The 16839-nt window shown below is 33.8% G+C and overlaps 1 protein-coding gene across 5 annotated transcripts in view; it reads right to left on the bottom strand.

Moving 5' to 3' along the window:
- Window positions 1-16839, bottom strand: part of dom (domino helicase) — a 122915-nt gene that overhangs the window by 15453 nt on the left and 90623 nt on the right. For 4 of the 5 annotated variants that reach the window (XM_071590519.1, XM_071590518.1, XM_071590521.1 and 1 more), the window contains 5 exons: window positions 13048-13080; window positions 7311-7618; window positions 6115-6372; window positions 4281-4430; window positions 3282-3431 (listed from right to left, as the gene is read on the bottom strand). In XM_071590519.1, the coding sequence (XP_071446620.1) occupies window positions 3282-3431; window positions 4281-4430; window positions 6115-6372; window positions 7311-7618; window positions 13048-13080 (899 nt within the window). The remainder of the gene's footprint in view (window positions 1-3281; window positions 3432-4280; window positions 4431-6114; window positions 6373-7310; window positions 7619-13047; window positions 13081-16839) is intronic. The other variant, XM_071590520.1, reaches the window with a different exon arrangement.

Below are 16839 nucleotides of genomic sequence, written 5' to 3'. Positions count from 1 at the left end.
CTCAAAGCTCTAGATGACTATTTAACCTTAACCTAAAAACTGACCTAAGTGCTGATATCAGTTTCCATAAATGAATTCTATCCAATCCAAGTATCTTAAATATTATGAATAAAAATTAAATGAAATGAAAGGGTTAAAGAATTAATGTAAAGGGAACTTAAAACAACTATCGGAAAAATTTAATCACTTTAAACAACACTCGGAAAACATTTACTTATTTTAATATACATACATGCATATAGACTTTTTTTAGTTCATCATTGGCATTAGATGTGCTAGGCTATGGAGATGTACAGGAAGAAAGGAGTTGTCTTGAAAAAGATTTTTATTTCACTTTACTTGTTTTTGTGAAGTTCCTATAAATCAAAATCTCTAGTCAAATCAATCTCCTCTTCATAGAACATCTTTCCAATGAATTTGCAACAATGGCTTGTTTCATCTCCTTCCAAGAATCATCCCAGTTGAAGCACACATACTTCATATTATACATTTTTTCAATTTATTGTTGTTCTCAGTCCCCTTCTGTTTTCAATCTCATAATCACCTGACTTAAGCACTTCTAAAACTTGCATCATGGCAACATCTTGTTAAAAATAACAAAAGTGTATTTGGAGGCAAAGGAAGCCATCTTACCATCCCCGCAGTGCAAATTGCCGATGTTAGGATGAGGGCACTGTCCAAAATTGAGAGCTCTTTTACTTCATCCTCTGAAATTCCCAGTACATCAACTTGGTATTTCTCAAAATCAGAAACAATATGATCATGAAACCAGGCCATTATGATAACTCTGATACACAACTTATTTGCCAAATGCCAAAAAAGTACACTGAGTTTATTCATTATTTATCCTCAGCGCTCAAGGCTGTCAAAATGTTCCACAACAACAGCTTTCAACATGAAGACATCAGCAAAGCATTTTAAGTGTTCACTTCATAAACTTTTCTTGTTTTCTGGCAAAGCCCCCAAGTACAGGTCCGTTTGATCTGCATCATTCAATTGATATAACTGTAAATCCTATTCGCCTATCATTGCATACAGTGTCATTCTAAATGGTTCAACTTCATCACTGCCAGCACTCATGATCTCAGCAGTTACTTTACCACAAAAATTGTCTCCTTTACCAACCACTACTTGCAGTGAATCCATACTATAAGACTTTGTACTTTTCCACAAATTTATTAAGATTGTGGAAAAGTAAAAAGTGTTTTAGTATGGATAATAAATACCTCCCCGAAGTGAAGCCTGAAACAGTAGAATTAACTTGCAGTGAAGATCTCCATATGTGTTAAAAACATTTTAAAGCTGCATCTTGAATATCAGAGCCACAAATTTCTATGCCACTTGATCACTGTTGTGAGCACCACTGAGGAATAGTTTCTTCCAAATTTTCATCTTCTGGTAATCTTAATGATTTCAGAGGCTTTTGGCCAATATTCTGGGCATTAACATCACACTTGAAAGCAAACATGCTGGTTTTATCTTTCATTTTCAGATCAGACACTTTTTGATACCATTTTTGTAGCAGCTTTTTACTGTCGGAAGAACTGTAAATAATTAGGTAGGTACGTGCCTCGGAAGTTACAAAAGCACATGGAAAGCACAGCCCATCTATCATAAACAAATGTGTCACAACTCTGCAATGGGTGGCATTTGGATGAACAAACCAATTATTTGTTGTGTGCAACACTGGTAATTCATAATTAACAATGGTACTGAATTAATGATGGATTATTAAAACATGGTTTTTTTATTCATGTCCAGAGAAAATTGCCAGCAAAAAATATTTTTTTGAATTGTACTTAAGTGTAGCCAACCGGTAAACCCATAAGAAATCACCCCCACTACATAGCCATCTGGATAAGGTGGGTGTCAAGATTAACCAGATGCGTATTATTGAGGATTTACTAAATTATTCACAGAAATGATAACTTTTTACAGGAGTAAAAGCATTTATTTTAACATCTGTGGCAACAAACACAGAATTTTCTAAGAAAATTCTCATTAATATTTTTATCAACATAAAATCTGCAGAATTGCAAATTAAGACCATAATCCAGTAACAAATTAATTAAGTTCCAGCCATTTTTGTCGATATCTACTGCATAATCAAATTGCTGTTTAAATACTTTGCAAGCTGGTGTTCACCACTGGGATGACAGATTTTCCCCTAAATAATCTTCTTTCTTTATATTAGTACTTTCTAGTCAGAATCTACAATGCAATCATACTCTTCTTCCAGTACCTTATGCAACATCTGGTACAAGGTAACTTCATCCTGCAGTGAAATTACCCATTTCTCTCCAAATACATCATGTTTTGTTCATGGAAATATGACATATTGGTCAAAGAGTATTAGAGAGAGGTATCTAAAGCATTAAGGTTTTGAAAGGCAAGAATCAAACAGAAAATTTCCCCTCTGATCTCATATTGTGCTTCAAGTCCCAGGAGGCATCAGAGGGACTGATTGATCTACATCAGGGACTTAGAGGAGGGTAGAGTTATAAAGGTAAAACCTGAATGTATTTTAAATAGGAAGTCGTTTTAGCCACGATACTGAGAAAAAAAGGTGCTCAAGGTATACAGGTTTATACAGTGATTATTAGTTCCAAATCCATAATTAAGAATCTTAATCTCTGCAACTTAGGGAGCTCTTAAGGATCCACAGCGTTTGGAATCAAAAGAGTGGAGTCTCATTCTTAACATCTTGACCTGGAGCTAATAGTGTGTCATAACACTACTACTTCCTAGTTTCCAGGATGTCCATAATGTTATTCCAAAAAATAACTCATCCATAATCACTGATAATAGTCATCAAAAACAACCAAAACAATGAGTTCTCATCACAAAACAAATCTTATTGCATAATGAGAATCCATAATACAATAGCTCTAATACACATTAGACCTACTCCAATTTAAAACAACCTTTTTTAATTTTATTACCTCTAAACCAAAAAATCAATCTACAAAGAGAAAATATAAAAATTGAAACATGACGATTCTCCTCACTCAAAATTCTAATTATTTTTTTAGTTATTCCAATAATATCATTTAGAATAGGGAATTTTTTACTAGAGGTCAAAATTAACACAATGTTATTTCCACATGAACATTACACAAGAAAGAGCAAATGATTCATGGTGGAATTAATGAACACACATAGCCATAGCATAAATATACACTACATTCACTCTTCTCAAATGTGAAGCAATTAAAAAGGAAAAAATATGTAAAACAAAGGTCAAAGATAAACCCATGCATAGAAATATTTGGAAGACTTACATGGGATATATGTTGAACTCCTTGAACATTTTGTTGCTGCTGGACTTGCTTCATCACTTGCTGTATTTGCTGAACAGTCACAGTGGCTGACAGTTGCTTCTGACCTTGAACAATGAGCTGAGTAGGCACAACTCCTTTCGCTCCAGCCACCTGAAGAGAAAGATTATTTCACTTGAGGTTACTTAAGCTTTTTATTACAAAACTTAATTCTTGGGAGACAATCTGAGCTATATTTCATTTGAATAGGATTATTTAAATAGGATATTTTTTACACTTTTTAGCTGTCATGTTTCATATGGAGTCAGTTATTATAGAATACCATCAACTGTAGAAAAATGTTAAAATGGATTGTTTTTTATTTGAAAATCCCTTTTGTTAATGTAGCGATCCAGACAATATATTTCAATTTAAATGTCCAAATAGAGGTAATTTACCAAACCCCATGCCAAAAATACCATTGATTGTTCTTGAAAAAAATATTTGCCAGTCGTTAGCCTAAAATGAATATAACAGTTTTTTCATCAGCAAATTTATTTTAAAATTAGGCTAGTTCCAAAATATTTACACATCAACTAGACAAAGTTTACGAATGTAGAGCAGTAGTAATTTTATTACAGAAATACATCAAACTGTAGCAGTAATTCTTTTAACTTTAAGGGACTACTAAATTATAATTTGAATGAAATAAATGCAATTACTATTTTGTTGCTATAATTCTATAAAATAGAGCCCTTTCAGTGATAATGACATGGTTAACAGGAAATTATTACACTCAGTGGAAAAATGGGGAATTACCTCATATTAAGGCATATTCATGTATGAAAAACCATTCTTTTTTGACAACTTACTTGAGCTGTTTTCATTTGACTACTCTCGGACAGCCTAATAATTATACTGATGAAAAACTTTGGGCAAAATTTTTTTAAAATTACATGAGCTTAAATGTGTATTAAAATAATTTCCTTCTATTAACTCAAAAAACTGGAAATGAAGGATAACCTGGGCAAGTTGAGCAACCTTCTGCTGAGGAATCTTCCGGTGTAGAAGCTGCTGCTGGAAAGCCAGCTGCCGCATCTGTTGCTGCGCCGATGGTGAAACACCAGCTGTCACCCCTTTCACACCACCAGCACTGCTTATTGTTCCTTTTACCTGGTGGGATAATAGAATGCAGAATTGATATGAAACACATTATGACATTGTATATTTAAAGATTTTCCAGGTGACCTAGGTTCTACAACAGATATTAAAATTAAGGTTAATGTACCCAGCAGAGAATTGATCAACATCATGGAAGATCTTTGGCTTCATCAACTATTGGCAATTTATGTCATTACCGAGTTGCATGTTTCAGTTTAGGAGCAGAAGGAATCTCACAACAATTAATTAGTATGTGAATAATAAGTTCCAAGTGTAATGCAGTGAAACCTACATTTTACAGTTTTGTGGAGGAGACATGAAAAAAAGTAAATCACAGGAAACTTAAATCAAATAAAAGCATTATTTGCAGGAAATGGAAGCAAAATCAGGACTATAATATCTCATAATTTTATTTATTTTGCCAAACAAACAATGATCACTGAAGTAGAGGTGAATAGGCTACTTAAGTACACATAAATGCAGTTGAGACTGCTACGCTACCAAAACTGAATGAAGTTCATTGAATAAACAATCATTGTCCCATTATCAAATGCCTTGCACTCCTTTGTACTTTTTGTCTGCCACCCTCAAGTCTTTTCGAATAGGATGTCATGCATCTTGAGTAGCTGAAAGACTCTCTTTCTTCCATTATCACTCACTGAAAAAAACCCTCCCTTGAATGAAAACCATGAACACCATTTTTCCAGTCAGTATTCTCTTAAATACAATGCGCATCTTATATCTGTTACAAACAGCATTATCACTTCCTTTATTAACTATGAAATACTCTTTCTAACAACTCTGATTATTTTCCATGAAATATAACCATAGGAAATGGTTAAGTGATTTCAATGACTGTGCAGTTAACTAGACATTCAATGAAAAAAATATGCAACTATTGAAACAATCACCAATAAAAGTTAACTAAAATTTAACACTCACCAAACAATTACAAGAATAAAAACTCATTACTATATTATTAGGTTAACAGCAAAGCGACAGAGTTGCCAATCACTCATCAATATGATATGTTCTTATAGTTATTACTATTATTAGGGCACCTTTCCCATAACTGTAGCACGAAAAGGTAAATTTACATTGGAAGGAAGTAAGACAACTACTAATGGATTCAAAATATTATAAAATATATAAATAAAAATGATATGTTTAAAGTAATTTGATGTAATCCACAATTATAAACACATTTTTTAAACAGTGTTAAGAAAAAGTAGAAGAATCCAAGACATCAGCATGCTTTCCAGTTGCTTGTCATTAAAAATTCATTCACCAAAATACTAGAGATTGAGCTTCAGTATAAGTGGTATACCAGACAAGAGATAACTCAAAAAGAATCAAAGTGATCGCTTCACACTAGTGTTAACCTCATGGTAACCATCACTGACCTACTGGAAAAAATATAACAATTCAGTATTCTTGAAAAGTGTGAGAGAGCCATCAAGCAGGTCGGTATCAAGTTAAGGTATGTGAAAGAAGAAAGGAAGAGTAGAGAGATTTCAAACTTAATTACTCAAGATGGGTAGTCCTAGGGGAGAGCATCAGAGAAGCCACACCAGCACACAACATAAAGTAAGATCCTTGATATTCAGACATGGTAGAGACAGCTAAATTCGGATTCAATTCCAATTTCTTCTGAGGACTGGGAATATGAGATAATTATATTAAAAAAACGAGTTACCTGAAGCCCAGCTTGAGCCAATATTTGTGTGGTCGTGAGATTTGTCACTTGAGCACCACCAGAGCCAGAAGCAGCTGCGGCAGCTGCTACCTTCTGCTGGTGCTGGGCTTGTAGCTGCTGCTGGCGTTTGATTAGTGCAGCAACCTCTGTTTCAGACACCACAGTGCGAGCCATAGTCCCTGTCACAGTGCCAACACCTGCTGGTAATCCCTTCCCAGCAGCCGCAGCTGCAGCCACTGCAGCCTGCTGCTTCATATACTGAAATAACAATTTAATTGAGCCCTTTACAAACCAACCGGTACAGGAGCATGAAAGTGACTTATTGAACCATTAACTGTCATTTGATGTGATTTCAAATTTCCTGTAACCCACAAGCCACCTTGCTTAAGACCCCTCTTGGCACTGACCCATTTTTTTGGCATTTAATACATGATAAGCTCCTTGTTTCTAGACTACATACACATATCCAACATACATTCACATTATCAATATGTGAGCCCTAGGGAAACACTTAGCACACTGTTTAACTCTATAAAAATAATACCACTTACCTGGCCAAAACCACAATTTTCTTATCTTACCCCTTCTTGGGTAATATGTAGGCCCACCGACTACCTTTCACCCTGTGAACTTTCTGTGGCCTTCTGCAGCAAAAATGAGGACAACCTAATAGTGTGTATGTGATTACATAATAAACCCCCAGAAAAAAAAATATCATTCCCATGTGTACCAGATTCAATGCTCAATATTGGGTAAGGGATGAAGAATTTGAACATGAATCTGTCAACAAGTAATAACGATGCTAGTCAGATGGAAATTGTCGAGTCGCAAAGAAAACAAACAAGCCATGAAAATTATGTAAACCTGGTAATTACAAATTAGCAGGTTAGGAATGTGGAAAATGGGTGTGGTTGGCCATAAATATGAACATGATCTTACAATTTCCATCTTTATGCAAAGTTTAATCACTCATAATATGAGCACTATGGGTTCAATACTTAGGCCTCGCCATCTCCAATTTACTGTGGGCAATAAACTACATGTATTGCATTACTCAATATATTAAGGTTCTTGTCATATGTCATACTTATTATAACCTTAACCATTATTTACCATTTCATTTTTCAATAAAAACAAAATTCAAAACAGGTGAAACTCATAGGTTTATTAAGAGTAAATTAATGAATTGATCTCACCTGAACCCTCTGAGCTTGTTGAGCTACAGCCTGCGAAACATGAACTGCTGCTAAACCACCAGCACCCACTGTGCCCACCAAACCAGCAGCAGTCACTGAGGCCACAGAAACTTTCTGTTGCCCAGCAGCCACACCTGCACCAATACCCTGCTGCTGCTGTTGAGGACCACCAACTTGAAGGGTTCTAGCAGCCTGTTGCTGCTGTTGTGATTGACGCTGATTACGCACCAATGTTTGCGACTGCTGCCTCAAGTACTGTAACTGGCTAGGTGTAAGGCTCTTTCCTACAGCAGCTGCAGCAGCAACTCCTAATAAAAATGAAGTTGGACAATTAATGGTTTTCACAATACCTAATAAGGACTTGAGGTCCTCCTCTTAAATAAAGTCTTAAAAAAACTCTTCCATTACAAAACTTTTCTCTTCAGTGTGCCCTTTGATATGCAACTAAGGATAAGTGAAGAGAGGTTTTAAAGCACGCTTTAAGCTCCACTTACCAATCTTGCACATTCCAAATCATGTCCTTTCATTATCAACAAATTCATTGGTGTACAACATTGAAAATGACCAGCAATAAAGAAATTTTCTGGGTTAAATGCAGTTGATGATTTAGCAATGCAGATCCATGATGCTCCCAAACAAAAGAAATAAATGAATACCTTGTGCATGCAAATAATTGAAATGAACACCTTGCAAAAGTGTGAATTGCCTCTACCATGGGATGTGAAAAGAGCCAACGGGACCATTTGGCCATTTACATTTGGCTCTTATTTTATGAGTACAAAAAGAAGCACAAGTACTTTTTCATAACTATTTCACCCCACTAAATCACATGCTACAATCCAAATACCCATAACTTTACACCTATCCAGAATGTTTATTAGTTCCCTAATTCACTATTTTATAATTGTTTTAGTTGGGTGTGTATGAAGTAAGATTTTTCCTAACAAATACTATAACTTCAACTTAAATTGACTCAATTAATTAATAATTAACTAATAGAATCAGGCCATTTTTCTCATTAAGGTGCATTTCTAAATTCACTAGTAATTAGCTAACTGCAAAAAGAATGAGATTCAGGGAAAAGCTATTCATGGATTAAGTGAACAACACTATAAAATGGCACAATACTACAACTGAAAACCACTCGTCAATGGACTTCCAACACCAAAATGTTTAATATTAAATACAAAAAGTTACTCTTCAAAGTAAATTGTATGATAATTTGCCTTAGTAATACAATACAATACTTCTTTCCCATTGAAATATGATCTATAGTTTCTTTTGTCAGTCATATTTTCATTTATAGGATATTAAATAATAACAAATTCCAAAAGTGAAATGACTATCTGCTGGGTTCAAAGGACTAAGTCCCGGTTATGAGTTTAAATGGTGGATTAGACATCTAATATTTAATTAGAGCACTTAAGGATGTAGCTTTAAAATAGGGAAAACAATGGGCGGTGAAATATATCAAGGAATTATTGAAAAGTGAACAAATTAAATATAACCATTTGTTGTATATTGAGCAGGCACAGGAATTTTAAAGTCAAATGCAAATAATTTGGACTCAGGTGCAATTAAAGAATATCAATTTCATGGAGTAGACAAAATGTCACATCATTTATTATATTACTGACAGCATGAAACAGTTAGTGATCAAATATTCCAAACTGGCAATAATACCGGGTAGAGTTGCAAAAAAGATCCAACCGCTGGATTTATCCATTAATAAATCCTTTAAATCAAAGTTGCGTTCTAATTCAGAAAAGTGGATGATGTCTGGTTTGAAAGACTACACAAAATCAGGAAGGACTAAAATAGTGTCTTATGAAGAAATAAGCCAGTGGATCATGGAAAGATGACAGGGTGTCACAATGACTTTTGTGAAAAATGGATTTGAAAAAGCTTTAGGCAAAATTTCAACGCCAATGCTAGAAGATGAGGAAGAATGAACTTGGTGTTTTACCTGAAGAGCTAATAAATGAACTTTATTCATTTAATTGTGATTCAGATGATGAATTTCTTGGATCCAAGTGATCTACCTATCCCATCATATATTAATACGTATGAGTATATGATACACAGTACTCTATGCACACGTGAAGAACTATGTATTAGAATAAAGAAGTACCACGTATTAGAATAAATTAAGTATAGGAATTATACGTTTCTTCTTTTTCTCGTGAATTTATGAAATGAAATAACTGTAACAGTAGCAGATCTGTATAAAATAGAATGCAATTAAAAAGGCATGCATCCAGACTAATTTATTTTTGCAAGACTCTTCTTTAAATTATTGTGTACATAGATATGTAAATGTTTGTAAGCTTCCAATTTTCATTTTACATAATGTGCATTGTCATTTTTTCAATCATATGAACATTTTTGTATAGACAACATGCGTTATTGATGGAAAAATACGGTATATTTATTGTATAATAAAGAAGAAATTCTGCCCACAAAATCTATACACAATCTGAAAGGAAAAAATTGAATAGGCACTCATAGAAAAGAATATGGATTTAGCTAAAACCAGCTTATGCTGCTTAGTAGCAAATGAAATTAGTAAAAACTATGCCACAGCACTTGCTCTCAGTACCAGTTCTTTTACTTCTCTCCAAGAACTATATTCAATATGCCATGGCATGAACAAATCTGTTCATGTATTTGCGGTGACTTGTGATCATATAGGACAGCTACTTTCATCAATTTGCCATTTCCCTATAGATGTATACACAAATTAAGTTTCTAAATTCGTTTTCATTGAAGGTTATGATAATTCTGTAGATTAGAACAACATTTAGAGATTAACACTACTCCAGGAAAAGAGGAAATTATTTTTAAAAGGAAAGCTACTGATCTTGGGTGTTCTGCTTTAAGAACAGCCTTCTCATGAATGAGTTAAGTGAATTTTCATCATGCAAAACTATTAACTTTTTCTCAAATGTACAGAAGCAAAAACACCAGCGATGCTATTACTTTCACAATATTATAGGATCATACCCTGGTCAGAGAAACTGACTTTTATTTTTCCAGTACATATCAGTTCAATTGCTCTTGCATTTAGCACAATAAGTCTCAAGGAAAAAAAATATGAATTGTAAAGATACTCTTGCACGATTATACATATGAATCAATGGCAGGCTGTGTAAACCAAATTGCACAAACATACAATCCCTTGACATCATGCAGTCTCAACTCAAGCTCGTCCATACTTAAGTAGGAAAGTTTTAGAAAAATTAGCACCACGCAAAGAATAGCACACCAAAAAGAAATTCGTTCAAAAGCTCAGAACAATTAGGTTTTGAAAATTTAATAACTCCATGCATATATACTTACTGCTGTTAAATTAGACTCAAAAGTTTTAAAATCCATACATTCACAAAGCTGAGATAATCATAGACATGCTGGAAATTCAGTTGTGTAGATTTAATCTTAGTTATTAAGTCATTAAATTAGCTGACTGCTGACTACATTCCATATCAAGTAATATTAATGAAGAATGTCAAACTAGGTACAACCAAGAAAACTCTGCTTAATGCAAAGAATGCATTCCTTAGAAAGACACCTCTGCATTAGGTATTTAATTGGCATTGTCTGCACACACTATTTTAATACATCTAAAGGTAAATTTCTTCCAAAAATGAATTCTTAAACAAATATAAAGTAAAGAATACCTATCTTCACCAGAGTTTTACAAATCAATTCATTAAACAAATTGTGGCGGAGTTGTCAGCAAAACCCAATTACTATATTACATAAATTTTCCAATTTCATCCAAAATATTATCATGCTTCAAAAAACCATGAAAAAAATATTCAAACTGCGTTTTAGAGGGGTATAAAATGTGTATCTCTTGAAAAACTGCCAGAATTTCTGTGTAATTCCCTCATTTTCCCAGATATACCAGTTATCTCTGTAGCTGTTCACCCAGCTATATAATTTCTGAGTAAACATAAATTATCTTTAGAACCCCAAGATTTCAAAATTTCTAGAGCCTTTGAAGCTTTATTATCAACAATTTTAAATCAAATTAGTCAAGCCTAAACCACATGAATATAAGTCCAAAAAGAATAGTTAACTGCATGCATGATTGGCATACAAAAAAAAACCTTGAACACAGTACTCAACCCTAAGGTCAGTGTGGTAGGTGATGGTAGAGTTCACCCAGGACTAAGCCCAATGGCATGTGAAATTCACAAATCAGGGTAGGGGACCAGTGCCTTTCCCTGTGCCAAGTATGAATTCCTAGGAAGATCTAGTACCCGAAAAATCGCACAGCTTAGGTGAAGAGAGAGTGCCCAGGAATCGAACCCACACCCTCCAGTCAGCAGCCTAACAAACTAGGTCAGTTTAGTAGCATACCTTTTGAAGAATTCTTGTGTTATTGTTTTGATGTGCACCCATGTACACAAAAAATGAAGATGTTTAATAAATGTATGCACACTAATTAACGTATAAAAGAGGATCAATTATGATAATCATATAACAGAACCTTATTTAAAAATACTGCCTCTTTATAACACAAACTTCTTCCATGATGGACACAATAAATTGAACAAAATACTGAATAATCATTCATTTAGAAAGGAAGATTAACTTAATATTTTTCCAAGACTTGACAGCAACATCAGCATTGAACACCATTAAAAATTTGGAAAAAAACCTACACAATATTCTGATCATGGGTAAAGTAGTACTGAGAAACTCATTTCAATCTTCTAGAGTATTTAATATCCCTCAAATGGATCTGGATTTAACTCTGTAATAATAAAGTATGCTACTAACTTGAATAGGATTAAGCTTTGTTAGTGATTATCATTTTCAGATTTTAATAATAATTAGCACATAACTACCTCTAGCAAATTAAACAAAATAGTGCAAGAAAAGGTCCAAAAGATTGAAAATGTTGCTCATTGAAAGCTTTGGGTTTATGGCATAAACTTAAAATATTTCTAGCGATGACAATAAGAACATTTTTATTTTGGCGCACAACTCTCAAGGCACAGATTTAGAAGGGGTCACTACATAGGAATAAACACTTAAAGGGTGCCTTGGGAATCATGAGAATACTCTATCCCTCCATTTACAATTTCTCATGATTTACACTTTTTGCTTTTTACTCAAAAATAACGTAGTAAAATGGGGTTTTACTTAATTTTTAATAAACTGTAACAAGAGCAAACTCTGATTTTCACATTAAGAATGAAAGTTGTTTTCTCAACTAGGTAATTTTCATTTTATTTGGCGGTCTACTACTACCATGTTAATGGCCATAATTCCAGCAATATGCCTAGAAACTTTTCCTTGAACTAAGATAAAATGTTTGCATATTCATATAATATGCATTTAGTTAAGAACAGCTCTTTCACCTAAAATCTAGACGAAGTGATAGACTCAATCAAGTATCTGTATGTCAAGTCAGATAAGGCCTAGTAATATTTCCTGGGGCTAGATAGTCTTTGATATCTGATGCACACTCGTCTTAACGGACAAAATTAATTATGAACCTTTATACAGAACCTTGGCCATTGAATAACACCAACAAAAGATCATTTTAAAAGAAATGTTCTATTTAAGCATAATCATAAACAAGTTGGTACTTTAAAAAAATATATATACATAAAAACACAGGAAAAAAATCCCAGGTCAGATTAACCTCGTAGCAAATTGCACTCTATGAAAAAAAAAGTTAAAACATAATGTTTGCAAATATAAATTTGGGTCAGAAGGTTACCTGAAGTATTGTACATCGTCTTCATGATTACAGCTGCACGCATACGGTTGTTTTCCCAATCAAGCAGATCCATATTAGATTGGATGAAGGCATTGGGAAGGAACAAGATATTAGTGATGAAACACAGGTTTGTCACAAACAGCCAAAAAAAAAACTGCACAAGAAAATGAAAGAATACATCCTTATTGTGACACATTAATTCAAAAATGATCCTTTATACTTTCAGAGGAAGATTGATGCATATGGTTTGCAGTAAAAAAATTTCAATTACGCACAATAAGGCTGAATTCATAAGGAAAGGTAATGATTTAAAATTCCTTTCATTTGACCAGGGCCATTTAAGTACTCAAGATCAAGCACATTTTTACGGGTATAAGAGATATTTTAAAAATCCTGTCAACTTCTCATGCTAAATTTTTGTACTTCGTTATTTATTCCATTATATCATCATATGAAGGAAAATGTATTACATCCGCACTTATGGGTCATAAAGAATATGTAATGCAGAAATAGTTAGAAAAAATATCAAAAGTGAAAGAAATTGTAAAATTCTATCCTGGACAGCACTGAAATAATGGAAAATGCAAGTAACTCTCAATCAACAAAAAACTTTCAATTGGAAGAGGACACATTACCAGTATGAAATAGTTATTTCTCATATGGTATGGATTCCTAAGTAAACGACTTTACTATGAAAAAATAACAAAGAAAGAGTAAAATATCATTCCAATTACATAATATTGTATTTTGAAATAACAAGCTGTCCTGGATCAAAAAGCTAACATTTTGCATACTTTTTTTGGAATCAGCTGACAATTTAGTAGCATAACTTACAAGTTATTGCTTTGCTTCTGCAAAAAAAGGAAACAAAACTTAGCTGTTTTGTTCAATGTATTACAAACCAATGAGGATCACTTCACAGATGTAAAATATTCAAATTGAACTTTAATAACACCAAGATTTATTAGTGAATGAAGTTTTAGAATGAAGTACAGAGTTTTATACTATTTTAATTACAGTGAACCTATATTGAAATATATTCTATACTGAAATCTTTTGGCCCAATGAACCTACAATTATTTATGGGATTATTTCACTTAAGTATGAAAGGAATTTTAAGGTAAAATACATATTTACAATGCTGATTAGGTGGAGTCATGCAGTTTGGCGATTTAAAAAAAAAACAAAAAGGTATTCAGCACTGGAACATTACATAAGCACACACAAGATAGTCTTAGTAAATTCAAGCATACATTTATGCATTTAATGAAAATTGATACATGCAAAGGTTATAAGAAACTTTAAATAAAAATTAAGTTTCACTGATTTCATTTTATGTATTCCCTAAAAAGTAGCATCCTTGGGAATTTTAAGTCATCATGCAATTACACAGAGTACAATTGTTCTACTTCTCATACATCCAACATGATGTGACAATATTTCCAAGCACAAATGTAACACAAGTCCCATGCATTCAAGGAACATTTAATATGGCTTACATGAACAGAGAGTAAAATCTCGATACAACAAGAGTTCACCATCCCAATAAAATTCATCACTATACCTTAGATTTTCATCATTATTGAAGTGATTTTATCATCCACTTATTCGTGAATTCCTTTTTTGTACACTGGTATAGTTGTTGCTGTTGTTAGTGTTCTTTGCAATAAGTATAACCAGATTGGAGAGCTATCAGTAGTGATTTATCATACATACTTTTGACTTTGCATAATTTTCATAGCATGAAATGCCATACAATAATAACAACCACAGTTTCATCCCAAAGGTTGGTTTGATAGGTGAAGTTAAAGCTCACCTAGCACTAAGCCCAACGGCATGTGAAATTCACACATCAGGGTAGGGGGGCCAGTTCCTTTCCCTGTGCCACCTGTGGTTTCCCAGGAAGATCTGGAACTCGAAAAATCACAGCTTGGATGAAGCTGAGGGTTCCCCAGGAGTATACCCAAGAATTGAACCTTGGCTCTCTAGTAAGTATCCTAGTGCTCCACCCACGGGACTAACATATGCCCCACAAGTAATAGAATGTGTTGAAAATTTACAGCAGTCAATCTTGGCAATTTCACCACTTAGATGCCAACAACACAGTTAAGAAGTTACATAGCACTTCTTGGAATTGATCGAGAATGTAATCAATTAATGCAAAGACTTAAAGTTTTTGTATTTCAACATTAATCATACACATTTTAAAATGTCTTGCAGCATGGTGGATCCAACATTTTATGTCTAGGCCATATTTCAGGTGCAAAATTTTGTACTATTTACATTTGCTATTACAGTGATAATCAAAATTTACTTAGAAAACTTATTTCAATATGCAAGCAAAAAACAATGAAGCTAAGTTACTTAAAACTTGTCCATTGCTTGATATTTTCATTATTACTACCGCCTAGCACTAGACCTAGGTACGTGTTCAGTATAGCCATCACAATGTGAAGATCTTACTACAGTGAATTTATTTCACACATAATTTATAGGGCAATAAAATTCACATAGGGCATCACTCAGCATACACCTAGTGTATTTTTTATATTACAATACTCTATTGGAGTCAATATGCCTTTTCCTTGCTACTTAATATATACTGCAAATACATAATGGAGTGGAAGCATGACATAATGAGTAAAACATAAAAAGATAGTCTCCATATATTGAAATTCCTAAGGCACAGTTTATTACTCTATGATTTACATAAAAAATGGCACCCACAGTGGTAATTTGATATTACGAGTGATTCAAAATATGCATAAACATGGAAATTGCAAAATTGCTGCACTCTACGGCCAAGCACACATTTCTGAGTGTCTCAGGTTATATTTATATAATTTCCACGAAAATGTGCTTTACGTGGCTTATTTGTTTGTCATGCAGCAGCATTTCAGGTGGACTGCAGCACTGTCATCACCCATAAATGGATTCAAACTAAAATTCTTGAGTCACAGAATTTGCTGTTTTCAATCGATTTTATCAGCAGGAAAAGGTTTTTAATGTCAGCTATATCATCAGTTTAAGTGGGCTTGTTACTTTGACCTAAGTGAATACATTAGTGACAGGGAAAATGTTCTGACAGCTCTAACTTGGATCCATAAAAAAAGAGTGATTTGGTTGCCAAAATTTGAATCCTATCAACAGAATGTTTAAATAAAACCCAAGTTCTCAACCCTAAGATTGGTTTGATATATTAGGGTACTGCTCACCAGGTACTAAGCTCGACAGTGTGTGAAATTCACACATGTAGGAGAACCAGTTCCTTTCCCTTGGCTAACCTATGGCTGTTCAGAAAGATCTGATATTCAAAAAATCACACAGCTCAAGTGACACCGAGGCTGCCCAGAAGCTTCTCAGGAAGCAAACCTGGTCCTTCCAGTGAGTAGTCTAATGCTATAGCTACTGGACTACCATGCTCCATATATTTCCATAATTAATGCCAAATTATCTATCCCAAGATGATGAAACAAGAATTTTTCATGATTTTCCTTCTTCTCAAAACACTCTAAGAGATAATGTGCTGTTAAAAGGTGGCACATGCTAAGGATTCATGTAAAGTTAAAAAAAACAATACTTGGTCTCCCACCATTCTTTCATACATTTCAAATTACAAAAGGTTTGCAGCAAGATGAGTTCAACAATTGATTTCAACATATGTGCCTGTATTCTCCATTTATCACTGGTCACCAGCCAACATTCAAGAAGTGTAAAGGTTTTTCCATACATGGTAGCAATGCCGGTTCTATGAAGTAAGGGCTCTAAGAAGTTTAAGCATTACGGGTATTT

Source organism: Hetaerina americana, unplaced genomic scaffold (genome assembly GCF_022747635.1).
Source record: "Hetaerina americana unplaced genomic scaffold, ioHetAmer1.1.p SCAF_4, whole genome shotgun sequence".
Classification (NCBI taxonomy): Eukaryota; Metazoa; Arthropoda; class Insecta; order Odonata; family Calopterygidae; genus Hetaerina; species Hetaerina americana.
The sequence above is the reverse complement of the archived record's forward strand: the minus strand, read 5'-3'. Positions and strand labels throughout refer to the sequence as shown.